General features: G+C 39.6%; 1 protein-coding gene across 2 annotated transcripts; it reads left to right on the top strand.

The window, feature by feature from the left end:
- Positions 1–295: 295 nt before the first annotated feature.
- LOC308402620 (LIM domain and actin-binding protein 1-like) lies at positions 296–15,843 on the top strand. 2 transcript variants are annotated; one of them, XM_080891603.1, is made up of 10 exons: positions 296–407; positions 4,758–4,900; positions 6,029–6,074; positions 9,691–10,107; positions 11,687–11,741; positions 11,844–11,932; positions 12,835–12,910; positions 13,048–13,079; positions 13,191–13,321; positions 13,398–15,843. In XM_080891603.1, the coding sequence occupies exons 2-10, from the start codon at positions 4,779–4,781 to the stop codon at positions 14,473–14,475; spliced, it is 2,046 nt and encodes a 681-aa protein (XP_080747729.1). In that variant the 5' UTR covers positions 296–407; positions 4,758–4,778; the 3' UTR covers positions 14,476–15,843. The 2 variants fall into 2 exon arrangements, with proteins under 2 accessions (XP_080747729.1, XP_080747728.1); XM_080891602.1 differs by having other exon boundaries at positions 13,188–13,321.
- The last annotated feature ends 449 nt before the right edge of the window (positions 15,844–16,292 follow it).

Raw genomic sequence — 16,292 nt, 5'->3', positions numbered from 1 at the left:
AACACTAGTACTACACTAACAATCAAGCTATTATGTTAGCAAGTTGAGGAACAGTTGCTGAAAACTGTCAAAAGACAAAGCACAGAAACCACCCAAACCTATTTCCTTCATGTTTTTCTTCCCTGAGCTTTCCCGTCGCCAGAAACGGTCTTTCTCTGGAATTTCTAGATGGGAACAACAGCTCACCCTGCAAGCAAGCACAAACGCAAACATACCAGGTAGGAGTAATTTAACACCTAAGGTCATTGGTGCATAAAATCACGTGACGTTTGTCTCGCGTACTTCCACTGCACCTTTCTGCTCGAGCCACACCGGGCGGTGACGCAGTGGCGGCAGCAGTGTCAGGTGTCGCACAGGTTTCACAAAAAAAAAAGAAAAAAGAAGTGACTCAACGGAAGTTCGCACAGGTAAGACGAAACCTAAAATAATAGCATAAAACGGGGTTTAATATACGTTGTAGCTACTATCAAAATAATAACGCCTATTTTGAAAACACTGAGGCAGCCGGTGACTGTTTAGGTCGAGATTTAGAATTTTATTGTCAAGCACGTGCACATACTTCTTCCTCCTCCTCGCTGTCTTCCAGGGAAAATGCCAAACCAGCCCAGCAGCTAAGCTTGTACTCTTAAGCGTAGTCACTGAGCTCTTTCGTGTAAAACTTAAGTGAAACTTACTTTGAATAAAATTTTGAGCGTTTAAATCTTTGTTAAAGTGCAGGTCTATAGGCTAACTACATTAGCTCGCAGTTATAACCACCATCTTACTGTTGCACCTGTAATGAAAGTTTTTTTTTTTTAATTCAAAAAGACGCGATGCCCCCTGAACAGGGCTGCCGTTCTTAAAGTCGCGTCTGTTGCTCGCCTCTGTGCTGAGTCTTCACTTTAGACTCGGTTATTTTCGTCTGAACAGCTGATTTTGTGGTTTTGGTTTTAAGAATAGTTGCATCATAGCTCATTAATGTGTCAAACAATGCGGACTCCTCCTTAGTTGTTACCGTGTTGTGGTTACTTGTTGTCACGGAGAACTTTACTTTAAATAAGGGATAAAGGTCAGTATATAAACGGGTTTTTGATAAATTTATAAAGATTCTAATTTCTGTATTTTTATCACAGCGCACACACCAAATCTTAGCTTCAGTTCTTTTCAGGCTTTGTTTAAGATGTATTATCCAAGTTACCTCTGATTCAGTCGATGTTCCTGTTGAAAACCTGCACAAGTAACACAAATAGTAACTGTCAGAATTGTGGATCAGTTGGAAAACGACAGCTAAGAGTTAATAATATAATCCAGAGATGAGAGAGTGACAGTTTTTGAAAGATTAGATTATTTGTTGTCATACTAAAAAGCCATTAAACTGACTTGCATTATGTTTTATTAAGTGCTTAAACAGTAAATGCAATTTTTTTCCCCTTTCAGGTTTCCATATAAGGTTGCTAAACAGGAAGTCAGAATTCTGAGCATTTGTTTTGCATACCTATGAAGCATTTCATTCTTTCCTTTGTATTAGTGTACAATTTTTGCTGCCTGTCGATGAGTGAATGAACACGTACAAGTAGAAAATCTCTCTTTCTAATAGTAGGGATTTGTGTTTGCTTTTGAGTCGTAGACGTCCTTTGTGTTTTCTTTGGTTTCTTCGGGCGTGTAGTGTTTAAGGATATGCAAAAGAGCGGATAGGCAACTTTAAACTGAAATGACCTGTATTATCCTTGTGGCAGATTGGTAGCTTGTCTAGGGTGTGTCCCTACCTTTCAATCGCAGTGCATGCAGGTATGGACTGCAGCCCCTGGATAACCTGCAAAAGAATCTGCAGTTTAAAAGGATGAATAGTACATTTTTCAGCACAGCTATCAAATTTGAATGAAGAAGTAACTGGCTACAGCAAAATATACAATTAATCAATTGATAAACTGACTTTCCTGCCAGGTTTAAACATTGTAGCAGTAATGAGTAGCCTCTCAGATGTAAGAACCTCATAAAAAGTTATTCTGTTGTTAATCTGTGTCTCTCCTAAAAACTCTAACACTAACCTCAGACTAAATGAAATTAATTATATATAACTGACTAGAAATACATCTTATAAATATGTAATATGTGCAGTCATGTTTAATCACGTTTATCCAAAAGTGATTTCATGAGCACCAGTTGTATTGGACTATGTAATCTATGTAGTCAGTCCTATGGCGAAATTCAGTCCAAAGTCCTTACACTATGCTTGTCCCAATTATGATTATGATGTAATAGGGACGCCTGAGTGAAAAGGTCCAGCTAGGAAGATGAATGATTACTGACTGTGCAGTGATTTCCAATTTATGGCTTTACAACCTACTGTCTGAGCACTAAACCAGGGTTTCATGGGCTAACATTCAGCTAATCCATCCTTGCTGACTTGGAAAACTGTACCAATAAAGCATGGTTTTGTCAGGACATTATTCATGACAAAGAAGACATTTCTGTTTGCCGGGAATGTGGTTGTTGGACCTTTTTATGAATGTTGGTTTTGTAAGGACAATGGGCTCACGCTCTGCTGTTATCAGTTTGTGTTGCTGTCTTGCAATCAAGTGGCACAAGCTGGAGAGCAAGTTTGAACATGTTGACTTGTGTGTTTGCATCCCACACTTCATGTGCTTGTTCTCCGTCGTATGTATGTCAGGAGCAAGAACAGATATCTGTCAGAGTGCATGTCATAGGCCTGCACATGTATTTCGAGTGCAAAGTTTCACTCTGGCATAAATCTTCTCAAGAGGTTGCATATGCCAAGAAAGTGGTGTTGCTGTCAGATAACTTGGTGGACTGATAGCAAATGCAGATTGGAAGAGGGAGTCTGTCACTTTATTCCCATGAAAAGCAAGAATTCTTCATTCAAGTGTCTAATAGAGGCAACTAGAGGACTGGCCTTGCTGTTTAAAAAAAAAAAAACTTTTTCTTACAGGGAGTGCAGAATTATTAGGCAAGTTGTATTTTTGAGGAATAATTTTATTATTGAACAACAACCATGTTCTCAATGAACCCAAAAAACTCATTAATATCAAAGCTGAATGTTTTTGGAAGTAGTTTTTAGTTTGTTTTTAGTTTTAGCTATTTTAGGGGGATATCTGTGTGTTCAGGTGACTATTACTGTGCATAATTATTAGGCTACTTAACAAAAAACAAATATATACCCATTACAATTATTTATTTTTACCAGTGAAACCAATATAACATCTCCACATTCACAAATATACATTTCTGACATTCAAAAACAAAACAAAAACAAATCAGCGACCAATATAGCCACCTTTCTTTGCAAGGACACTCAAAAGCCTGCCATCCATGGATTCTGTCAGTGTTTTGATCTGTTCACCATCAACATTGCGTGCAGCAGCAACCACAGCCTCCCAGACACTGTTCAGAGAGGTGTACTGTTGTCCCTCCTTGTAAATCTCACATTTGATGATGGACCACAGGTTCTCAATGGGGTTCAGATCAGGTGAACAAGGAGGCCATGTCATTAGTTTTTCTTCTTTTATACCCTTTCTTGCCAGCCACGCTGTGGAGTACTTGGACGCGTGTGATGGAGCATTGTCCTGCATGAAAATCATGTTTTTCTTGAAGGATGCAGACTTCTTCCTGTACCACTGCTTGAAGAAGGTGTCTTCCAGAAACTGGCAGTAGGACTGGGAGTTGAGCTTGACTCCATCCTCAACCCGAAAAGGCCCCAGAAGCTCATCTTTGATGATACCAGCCCAAACCAGTACTCCACCTCCACCTTGCTGGCGTCTGAGTCGGACTGGAGCTCTCTGCCCTTTACCATCCAGCCACGGGCCCATCCATCTGGCCCATCAAGACTCACTCTCATTTCATCAGTCCATAAAACCTTAGAAAAATCAGTCTTGAGATATTTCTTGGCCCAGTCTTGACGTTTCAGCTTGTGTGTCTTGTTCAGTGGTGGTCGTCTTTCAGCCTTTCTTACCTTGGCCATGTCTCTGAGTATTGCACACCTTGTGCTTTTGGGCACTCCAGTGATGTTGCAGCTCTGAAATATGGCCAAACTGGTGGCAAGTGCCATCTTGGCAGCTGCACGCTTGACTTTTCTCAGTTCACGGGCAGTTATTTTGCGCCTTGGTTTTTCCACACGCTTCTTGCGACCCTGGTGACTATTTTGAATGAAACGCTTGATTGTTCGATGATCACGCTTCAGAAGCTTTGCAATTTTGAGACTGCTGCATCCCTCTGCAAGATATCTCACTATTTTTGACTTTTCTGAGCCTGTCAAGTCCTTCTTTTGACCCATTTTGCCAAAGGAAAGGACGTTGCCTAATAATTATGCACACCTGATATAGGGTGTTGATGTCATTAGACCACACCCCTTCTCATTACAGAGATGCACATCACCTAATATGCTTAATTGGTAGTAGGCTTTCGAGCCTATACAGCTTGGAGTAAGACAACATGCATGAAGAGGATGATGTGGACAAAATACTCATTTGCCTAATAATTCTGCACTCCCTGTATTTGTGACTTTTCCCCGAAGATGGAGAAAATAGGAGACAACAGAAACATCAGTAAATCAGTGCAGCAGAATAGTCAGTTGCCCACTAAAGACATCCCTTAACTATATGCACAAGGGACCATATTGCCATTGCGTCAAACAGATACATGAACTGTAGTGTTGAGATGCCTGAAATTGTTTGAGTATTAGTGTCAGAAGCTAAGAAATGCAGTCTGTATTCTAATACATATTTCTTACATTAGGAGTATTTGTGTTTTGTTTCTTTTAGGTATTTGGGTAATTGGCCGACATGGAAAGTAATCCATTCAGTCGAAGGAACTGGGCGGCACAGTCCATGCGTATCACTGCGAAGGAGCTGTCTCTGGTCACCACCCGAGGGAAAACCAATGCCATTGCAGAGCGCTTCTCCAAGTGAGTAACACTGTGTTGTCAGTAATATTTGCTTGTACTTTTAAAATGACCCTAATAGTAAAAGCTTAAATATACACTTATGTACTGAAAACTGAATCCACGTAGACGACAGCCCACTACAGACCCATGTGATTTGCTCTTGTGGTCTCTTGATCTCAGTCACAATTTCAGTATTTTGTGTGTAATACATCAAAAATAATTGGGACTAAAATGACTTATATTTGAGTTTTAATTAAGTTTTAAATGGTAAATGGCCTGTATTTGTATAGCGCTTTACTAGTCCCTAAGGACCCCAAAGCACTTTACACATCCAGTCACCCACCCATTCACACACACATTCACACACTGGTGATGGCAAGCTACATTGTAGCCACAGCCACCCTGGGGCTGCTGGACACTGGCGCCACCGGGCCCTCTGACCACCACCAGTAGGCAACGGGTGAAGTGTCTTGCCCAAGGACACAACAATCGAGACTGTCGGAGCTGGGGTGCAAACCGGCAACCTTCCGATTACAAGGCGAACTCCCAACTCTTGAGCCACGATCGCCCCTTGCTAGCATTGGGTCTAAACCAATGCTAGCAAGTTATACCTTGCTAGCATTGGTTTAGACCCATTTTGCTTTTAAAACTGCCTTAATTCATCATGGCCTAGATTCAACAAGGTCCTGAAAACATTTCTTAGAGCCTCTTGAGCCACGATCGCCCCTACTATTCAAGTCAAACTTTAATTGTCGCGGAGTGCATTACATGTTAAACATTTTTGCAGTTAAAGACTAGTGATCAGTGATCTAAAGCACTTACCAACTAGTTGATGATGTATGGATAAGACCTCTTAATATTTTATGATTTATTGTTTGTGTTACACAGTGCTAAAAAATGACAAAAAATACTATATATTTTCTGTTAAAGGTATAAAAAATATAAAATAAACTAAATTAAAACTTTATATAAACACAACAAAATCAGACAAAAAAAACAACATTAAATTAAATTCAAGTCTATCACTTATTGAGTTTACATTTTTTTCAAGGTTCTTGAAGGAACAAATGGGCCTTTTAGAAAATTATGTGTATCTGCTTGTTATTGTTTTGAATCACTAGATGTCAGTGTTGTTTCTTTCTCTCTCAGGTACCAGAAAGCTGCTGAAGATTTGAGTGCAGAAAAGAAAAAAGGAGTAAGTACTTCTCTGAACAGATGGATAGTAGCAACATTTCATTTTCCAGTGACATCAGTTTAGAGTAATTTCTATTTTACCATGAGTTAAATAGTTTTGTGCAGCTGTTCCTGAATTTAATACAGGAAAAAATAGAAAGAGTTCTCACATAAAGATCATCACGTCTTGTTTACAGCATTCTGATAATCCTGTCATAATGAACGGCATGATTAAATGATGTTTTTCTATGCAGCACGTCTTGCTTCATTTGCTCAGCATCCCCTAGTAATGGTGTTCAACTAATTACAGTATGAAGAGTGCACATGCAAACACACACACTCACCATGCCAACACACTGTCTGGGCCAAATGTCTTGTCCTGGCTTACATCTCATTGGCCACTTGTTGCGATGGGCAGGCTATCAAGCCCATAATCCTACTTTAGTGTAATCCCCGTGCAATGTTTCCAACTGTAGGTTAGCTGCCTTGTCAGAAAGACTGGCAAAAACCTGGACTGGGATTAAACCAATAACCCACCAGCTAATACCATGAAGAAATATGAGGTATTGTAGCCATGGTTGTGTATAATATCGTTATTGTTTACCAGTAAGGGTAGTTAGCTTCTTTTTTCTGTGTTTAATGATATGACTGGTAATGAGGATGACATCAGCCTTTCTTCCTCTCCCATAGAAACATGATGTGACTGCATTAGACAGACACTACCCTGTGTTATTTTGTTGTAACATAACTGTAATGAAACACTGCTAGTGTAAATAGTTGGATTAACCACTGTTTTCTCTAACTCATGCTTTAGACTGAATCATTCTGGTTTACTTGTATGTCTATGAGGTAGGTGTACAGCTCATGTACCACAAAGGTCTAGTTACAGTATCAGAGGATAATAGTCATCTCCACGTGTGTCTGAGACAAGTTTGAATGAGCAGCGTAAAAACGCCATCTGGCTGTCTGTGTGTGTGTGTGTGTGTGTGTGTGTGTGAGGTGGGGGAAGGGGGAAATGAATAATCTGTCAGATAAATTACATTAAAAATTGATAACAATTTTGTTGCATAGTTATGAGGGACCAAACGATTAAACTGCAAAGAGTAAACGATGTGATATTATGTTAATATTCACAGATTCAACAACAAATGGTTACAATAAGAAACTGAGAAATCAATTTTTTTCCTCACAGTTTTTATCCTTTTATGTGATGTAACAATTCAGTATAAGAGCAACTTATTATTATATTTTATATGTTGTAATTTTTTGTGTGAGGGGGATTATTGCTTGGCAGGATCATCTATCCAACATGTATTTTCCTCCTGCAACCAGGGAATCTGCAAACAAAGCCTGTCAAAAGGGTCTTTGTGGTATCTGATGGTGTAGCTGTTCACAAAATATTGATGAAGTGAGTCAAATTCAGTTGTTCTGATAACTCTACACAGTCCTTGTAGCTTAAGCAGGAAAAACTAGGGAAGAAAAAAGAAATGCACTGGATATAGGGTCTTGCAGTCTCAGCTAGTTTAATACTATGCTATAATTAGTGCAAAATATTCGGCAAGTACCTTTAAATTCAGAAATCAGTGGCCATCAAGGCAACGGTGTAATACTCTGTGATGTGGTTCTTCTGACAGTGTTCTGATGGGAGAAAGCAGGTTTAACAAAACATGAATCTTTAATCTGAACTTTTGAAGTGTAGTTCCAGTTCCAGAGCAGCTGGATAATTAGCCAAGGCAGCTCTGAGTAGCTTGAACCTGGTTGAAGTTCATCCACAGCAGCCATAAAAAACCCTTTAATTTGTGGAGCTCTGATACTGTGATTCATCATGGCAGAGGGGAAATAAAAAAACTATTTTAATCCAGTGAGTCTACGAGTATGAGTGAGTTCCAGTTTGAATCATGACATTTAATGTTGTGATATTTATTATATTTATTTATAGTGTTTATATTTATAGTATAAATATAGTATAAATAGGGTGTCAATGTTCAGACTGATGTAAATTATTACATGTCAAGCGTAACATTTAAAAAAAACCTGTTCAGCAGTATATAATTACTGCCTGTGTTTAAAAAAAAAAAAAACAAAAAACAAAAAAAAACAAACAAAAAAAAAAAAAACTAAAAAAACAAAACAAAACGAATTTTCCATTAAGTCTCCACTGAGTACTACCGATGAATCTCAAAACTCCTAAAAATGTACACAGTCTCCAGTATGATATGAAAAGTATGACAAAAATGTTCCACCACAACATCACAATTCATTGTTAAGCTATTTTCATTTTTTACTAAGACTTTGTTGACGATTAATTCTTGTACAACCATTGCTGTTTTCTAATAACTATTTATTTGAATGGCTGTGTCCATGTTTTTAAATTTTGTCTTTGTCCTAAGACTTGTATTATTTGGCTGGTATCATAAATCCCATAGATACGGTTTTCAGTCACATTATCTTGATAAATCGTTTGGGATTGAAAGGCTGTCCAAGTCGTCAAAGTTAACAAAGAGTTAACTTTTCCCTGTTTGAATCATTTCCTGCTCTGGTTTCCTGGGTATTCTGACTCTCTCTCTTTCACTTTCCTGCTGTTAAAGGGGCTGGACTAGCTCTTACAAGTAGATCTTGTCTTGCTGCTAGCATCCGGGAGGGCTCTGCCTCCCACTATCTGTCTGCACTGTGACCTGTAGAGGACCAATCAAAGGACTCCCACATCTTTTGCTGTCTAGTTGTGGTTACACCTCGTTCGGCCATTTCATCGCATTCAAGGTTTACTTTCTTCCTTTTGGCTTGAAAATCAAGGGCCAGCTCCACTACTTTTCAGTTATTTATATTCCTTGTGGTCTTGCCTGACAAAGACTGTCATTGTGCCTTTTGTTATTTTGTCCTTGCTTTTTTTTTTTTTTACAGATTTCTTCTTTTGTCTGTCCGAATGTTAATTCAACTCTTTTTCAGATGTACCAGATTCATTTTATTCACTATGGCCGAGGTAGTGGTGTCTAGTAGTGGATGGGGTTTTGGCGCTCTTTTTTTGGGTTTGGTTTTCATTCACTTGTAATCTCTACTTTGCTTTCTTATATTCAAGGAGATTTAATTAAGTTAAATTTAATTTAGTAATAGCATAACTTGTTTAAATGTTCACACAGGAAGCTTTGATAGAAAAGTTCATGTTACAAGTTGATATCTTACCATTCTCACATCCTCTTTTTTTCCAACACTTTCATAATTAAGGAAGTTCATGCCTTCTATTATTGTGCCATGCTGCTTGCTGCTGTCTTCCTGTCACTGGTGGCAGCAGATAAGTAGTGAAAAGAGTTGCTGTCAGTGTCTTCGGGTAAGGTAGAAATTGTCATGTGGAAAGGAATGCAACTGAAGGATCTGTCTCAGATATCTCCATCTTGAGCCAGCTGTTAAAATTCAGCAGCTACAGCATAATATTTATTTCCTGGACCAACTTTGAACAGCTGTTCACCTAATCCTTGGGTGAAGCCAAGTTCAGATTCAGGCATTTCCTATATTCCATTATACGGGACTGTGGATAAAGCTGTATGTCCTAATAGTGTATGCGTGTATAGTTTAGCTTATACACAGTGATTTTATGGTAAGCATAACATGCTCAACATAAAATTTTCTTTTCTTTCTTGCAGTCTTTTGAGAGCGGAACAGTAGCCCTGCGATCTGGCAACCTCAGTGTTCTGAAGAAGCGCTGGGAGCAAGGAGGAACCGGTGATCAGGACAAGCCGTCTTCGGTTCCACCTCCACACCAGCCCATCTCACGCCACAGGCCTCGTACCTTGAACAGGCCTCCTTCCGTTACTGAGCCTCCGGTAAAGAGTCCTGGCCCACTGACAGATCAGGGAGGTCAACACGCAGCCAATAGTGTTCAGCAGGCCTCAGCAGCTCCAGAGATTGAAGACCAGAGAGGGTTGGAGAAGGAAGAGATGATGAATGAAAAGCTTGAACAGCACGTTCCAACCAGCCCGTGTGCCTCTTATGAAAAGCCCAGAGTGCCTTTGAACAACCTAAAGATGAAGTTTGAGAAAGGAGAAAAGCCCACAGAAAAGGTAAAATATTTTGCTTTTGATATCCCTGTAGCTGTGGTCACTGTATCTTCAACATGAGGATCTGAGGGTAAGGATTTTGTACTTTTGGGTAAAATAATTGTAACCATAATGCTGAGTCAGACCAGTCTTGTGCAATATTAGAAAAAAGACTGATGGCACAATGTTTCCCACATGTAGTGAGCTCCATGTTGCCTTTGTGACCATAGTTAATTAGTACATTTAAAACAATCTTACATGCTAATTGCTTTGCTGCTACAATCTCTGTCCAACAGTATACTAGTGACTCGTAGTTCATAAACAGAGATAAGAAGCTCTGAGTCACATATTAATGATTGATAAAAACCTGTGACCATCCTGTACGTGCAGAAGTACTCAGTGCTTAGTGTAGTTTCTGCAGATTTTCAACATCCTTCATATTTAGATTGTTTTAAATGCATTACCCATTTTTACCCAGTTTCTTCTGTTTTCTGAAGGAGCGCTTGTCCGTGTGAATTTACCCTTGTTCTCCTCAGCACCACCCACTCATCTCTATCTTTCATTCATTCAGCCCAAAACAACAAGTATGCCACTCTTTATCTTCTGTAACAGAGGAATGCAGAAGCATTCCTGACCTGGGGCCGTCTCATTCCTCACAGGATCCCTTCTGAGGAGCAGTTGTCTTTATCTCACGTTTTATTAGCTGCAGTGTGTACCCTGCTCTACTGGGATTTTCCCAGTCCTGGGAATCATATTTAATTTTTTTTATTGTATTTTGTTGTGCAGCTCTGTATACACCATGTACTGCAGTCATGAAACAACCTATAAAATAAAATGAACTAAGTCGTAGTGTTTTTCACTGCTAGTAAAGAAGAAGTGAAATTTACATTACTAACATTTAAAAATTAGACTGGAGCCTTTAGAACTGAAATGGTTATATAACCTTATAATCAAATATAGTGCAGTGCACCCTTTGCCCCTGTCTGGCTGCAGCTTTCAATATTTTAATGTTCTAGTCGGTGTTTGATTTGCATGGCAGGGGCGGTCTGCGAGACAACAGGACTCCAAAGTTCCAGTGAAGCAGTCTGTAGAAATGGGCTATTTTAATTGGTCCAAACCAGCTCATGTGTGTAAAGGATAGGTGGTGCGAGAAACTGTGTGGTTTTCTCATTTGTTTGAGTAAAACAGGCATATTGGCAGACCAACGCACAGAGCTCACTCTTTAGTAGAGTGGAATAATTTTGGTTCTTTGCCCACGTGCAAACGTGTGTTTGGTTCTTTTTAACCACATGCTGCATGGCTGTCTCTGCAGATACCGCTCTGGTTACTGCCAGGTATTCACTTCATTTTGTGCATTTTTTACTGCTGAGTTCAATATCTGCTGCTCAAAACTTGCAGCTTGTTTGGGTTTGATCCAGTCCTACAGGCAGTGTGACTTTTGATCACTTGCCAGTGACAATGCTATGAATAAAAAGATAAATGAACTGATTTAGGCCACAATTAAAGGCAGGGGAGGAGCAGAAAACAAATTTATGCTTAAAAGTTCATAACTTCACCTTCATAAACTGATCTTCGGAACCCATCAGTTGTTTTATTCTTCCAGGGTGGCAGAGAAGCACTTCGTAGTACTTCATCAGATGACGTGGAGCAGCCAAGCAGTAAGCAAATATCAGTAGCATTAATGAAATGCAGAAAGATTTGGGTTTAATGCAAAACAACGTCAGGCAAGGCACTTAATTTGATCCTCTCTTCTGCTTCAGGTCACCCTGTGCTGAGGCGATCATCATCTCTGAAGGAAAAGATGGCCAAGTACCAGTTTGCTGTTGCTAAACAAGAACAGACACATTCTGTGAGTTCATGTAATAAAGAGGTTCACAACAAAAACAGTGAAAATCCCAGTAATTAAAAGATTACCTCGTATTTTGGAGATTTTAAGAGAATTTTAATGAACATGATTCAAAGTGATCAAAACAACAATCAAAGTCCAACATTATTCATTACATATGTTAGTTACATCTTACCCGTACTGAGTTCGAGCTCCTTTCGCTTTCAGAGCTGCATTATTTGTTAGTGACAACAAGCTGCTGGAAAAGTTCCTCCGAGATTTTTGGTCCATGTTGGCGCGACAGGATCACACAGTTAATGGATATTAACTGTGTGGATATATGAGCTCATTGTCATGTTCAAGAAACCAGTTTGAGATTGAGTTTTGTTACATGGAGTGTTATACTGCAGCCGTCAGAAGATGGGTACACTGTGGTTATAAAGGCATGGCCATTGTTAGTAACACTACTCAGGTGCTGTGGTGTTTTAATGATGCTCCCTTAGTACTAAGGAGCCCAAGGTTTCCCAAGAAAATATCCCCCACAACATTACACCACCACCAGCAGCCTGAGCTGTTTATACAAGGCAGGCTTGATCCATGCTTTTATGTTGTTTACCCCACCATCTGAATGCTGCAGCAGAAATAGAGACCATGCAACATTTCTCCAGTCTCTGCTCAGTTTGTACTTCAGCAGGTCATCGTGGCCATGTTTACATGCATAAATACATCCAGGTGCTGTTATTGCCAGCAACTCAACTAATCTTTCCCACACAGAAAATGAATTTTATCATTCAGCACAGACCATTTGTTCTACCTTGCTTTTGTAACTCATGCTTCTCTGAGATGTTTACCTTTCTGTACCAGAAACAGGTGAACATCTCATTGTTTATTATATAACAATCAATGTTTCTCTCTTTTTCCTCCAGGTTTCGGCCCCACAGTCTGCTCCAAAAGCATCTGCATCTGAAAATGAGAAAGTAACGCCTGTGCCTGAATGCAATGGTTGGTCTTAAAGGATACTTGGAGAATACAGTCATGTGCAAATTTCATTTTTACTGTGCATATTGTGCTACTAGTCTGCTTTACCAGTCTTAATAATTGAGCAGCAACTGAGCTCGTTTATGTTCTGTCTGTTTTAGGGGACAGCACGGAGCAACCAAAATCACCACGGGTGAGTCATCACAGTGAACAGTAGACATGCACATATCATTAACTTTAAAAAAAAAAAAAATCAGCCAGTGTTAATTGTCAATAAAGCTGACACTATTTATGTTTTTAGAAGTTTCGCCCACCAGAGAAGGAGACGTGCATCGCTTGTACAAAGCAAGTGTATCCACTGGAGAGACTTGTGGCCCATCAGCATGTCTACCACAAAAGCTGCTTCCGCTGTATTCATTGCAGCACAAAGCTTAGGTAAGCATTCACACCAGATGCTTCCACTTCTATATCATAATCTCCTCTCATGTAAATATTCCTGTCTGTTTTATAGTCTTGCAAATTATGCTTCTCTGCATGGAAACATCTACTGCAAGGCCCATTTTAACCAGCTCTTCAAAGCCAAAGGCAACTATGATGAAGGCTTTGGTCATCGGCCTCATAAGGAGATGTGGGAGCCGCGAGTTGACGGAGATGAAGATGTTGAAGCGGTGAAGCAAAAAGAAGAAGAGAAAACTGCAACAGTGAATCGTCCAGCTGAGAGTGCCTCAGACATGCAGCCTGTCCCAGATGTGGAAACGTCTCCACATGTTAAGGTTACAGATCTGACCGCCTTACTGGAAAAGCAGAGTCGCAAGCAGACAAATGTGATCTCTGATGAGAAAGCTCAGTCAGAAAAGCCAACTGAGAAACGCAAACTGAAGATCGACTGGCCTCCCCGGACGGGTGAGCAGCACACCGGGACAGAATCCCTTAGTCCAGTCACAGAGGACATTGGTTCAAGCCGACCCTGGAGAGCCAAGTGGCCTCCAGATGATGAAGCGCCTTCAACTTTCCAGAGCTCAGAGCGTGCTGAATTGAAGAGCCTGAGGAGGAGCACTTCTCTTAAGGAGCGGATTCGGCCTTTTACAATAGCAGCCAAACCCAAGTCCACAAACCCCACAGGTCCTCGCGAGCCTCGTCGTAATCTCAAATCTCTGCAGGATTGGAGAGCATCTTTTGAGGAAAAAACATCTTCTGAAGAATCAACCAAGGAAAATAAGCCAGAAGTCCAGCAGGAGAAAAAGCAGAAAAAGAAAGAGAAGATGTCTCAGATGCAAAGTGAAGATAAAGAGACCATCTCTGAGGGGGACGTGGCGAGTCAGGTTGAGAAAAAGAAAGAAAGAGATGAGGGAGTAAAAAGAAATACAAAAGGAGACAAGGCGGCTGGGGATGAGGGCTCTTTGAGAAGCTTATCTCCTGAGATGCCAATCAACCTTTCTCCACCATCAAAGCCAAACCAGAACCGCACCTCCCAGGATGTGGGCTTCTGGGAAGAGGACAAAGAAGGAAGTGATGCAGAGGATCTGAGTGCAGAGGATATAATCAAGAAGAACCGCTGTTATGAAGAGGAGGAGGACACTGAGTCATAGAGTACCTTACAATTTTACTGTCACTTCCTTACACCTTAAAACCCCTTTTCATATTCTCAGCTTATACGTAGATTATAATTTTAGCTTTGCCAGATTTTATAGTGATGCAAAAGTGTGTAATAGAGTATGCGCATTCATGCATATTTATATATTGAATACTGCCTTATGTTAACAGTTAATAACTTAAAAATGCAAAATTTTCGCATACTTATTTTCATTATATAGTTTAAACATATCTGATGTATCTTGTTTATGACTGATGATATTACTGGAAGGCTGGCCTCTGTTAAATTGAATCATTGACTGTGGTCATTATGTGCAGCGTGAGCAGCATATTATGTGCAGGAGGTGTATCCACAATCTATTATAATTTATGTGGCACTTAATAGTACTCTTTAACTACGGGGAGTACCAGACTGCATGCAGCCAAACAGTCACAACGTGCAAGAAACAGTCTAAATATCTGCACTGCTAAGATGTCAGAAAGCACAGATATTACAGTTTAGGTTTTACACTTTGATTTAATTTCAATAGTAAATTAAAGAGAAAAAATTAAACAGAAGTTGAACAATTATGTGCTTGCTAAGAATTTACCTTATCTCCATACAACAACAAAAGCCTTGTCTTCTCTCAAGGATGAAAATACTGTCCATTAGTGTCAGTACTCCCTAATAGCCGTCCCTTTGTTATGTAATTACTCTGATTTTTTTTTTTCCCCTCTCTGCAAGCGTCAGGCATATTGAAATCACTTAATTTTCTCAATCAATCAATCAATCAATCAATCAATCAATCAATCGTACTATGCTAGCTGTAGCCTATCTCAGCTACCATAGGGCGAGAGGCAGGGTACACCTGGACAGGTTGCCAGCCTGACGCAGGGCTCCACATCTCACTATGATTAGCGTGCATCTGAACATTCAACTATCACAAGGCCAGCTGCTTTTACTTGGTTAAAGTAACTAGATATTTAGGTATACAGACAAACAAGCGAGTGAAGTCCAACACCATGCTGCTGGGGGATTTTTGCTTTGATAGAAGTACAATTAGCGATACAGTGATACATCAGAAAAGGCTTCCCTTAGTCTCAATCATAGCTGAAAAAGCTTTGATATGTTATTTATTTAGAGCTTTTTGATTGTGATGTTACATGTTAGAATATTTTTATTATTAATCACCATTGTCACAGTACAGAACTTTTTCTGGTAGGAAACTTTTCAGTTGCATACCCTTGGGGCCTTCAGATTTTTTTTGTTTTTGTTTCATTCTTCTCAAATGTAATCCGGTTTATACTGTATGTTCACTCTTTGTATTTTATATTGGTGGGATGTATGTTTTTAATAAATTGAACAATAAACCTTGGGTACCACAGTCTAAGCTGTCCGTTCAATGGAGGATTTGAGCAAAATGGACTCTTTTAATGTATAAACTACACAGGAACACAAAGGTTCATCTAGACCAGGGGTCAGCAACCTTTAACACCCAAAGAGCCATTTGGACGCGATTTCCACGCAAAAGAAATCACTGGGAGCCGCAAATACTTTTTGACATCTAAAATGAAGATAACACTGTATATATTGAGGGGTTGTTTTTTTTTTTGTTTTTGTTTTTTTTACCTTTATGCTTTGTGTGAACAACTAAGGTGTGTTGCTTAAATCCATGAAGTGCTACAGAGAGAATTGCATTTTATTTATGTAATTAACACATTTTGAACTCTTAAAGAAATATAACCAAAGGAAAGACACCCAGCTGAACTAAAATGATCCATGTAGCAAACAAAAACTGTTGTGAGCCGCCACCCTTATATCACCTTTGGGCTT

This window comes from Rhamphochromis sp. 'chilingali' (assembly GCF_963969265.1).
Source record: "Rhamphochromis sp. 'chilingali' genome assembly, chromosome: 9".
Taxonomy (NCBI): Eukaryota; Metazoa; Chordata; class Actinopteri; order Cichliformes; family Cichlidae; genus Rhamphochromis; species Rhamphochromis sp. 'chilingali'.
This window is presented reverse-complemented; position numbering and strand designations above follow the sequence as displayed.

Bases quoted from the DNA above. Each gene is read 5' to 3' on its own strand.
- LOC308402620 (XM_080891602.1), top strand. From the start codon at position 4,779: ATGGAAAGTAATCCATTCAGTCGAAGGAACTGGGCGGCACAGTCCATG. The intron at 4,901-6,028 runs GTGAGTAACACT...TTTCTCTCTCAG, and splicing joins ATTGCAGAGCGCTTCTCCAA to GTACCAGAAAGCTGCTGAAG. The intron at 12,911-13,047 runs GTTGGTCTTAAA...TGTCTGTTTTAG, and splicing joins GCCTGTGCCTGAATGCAATG to GGGACAGCACGGAGCAACCA.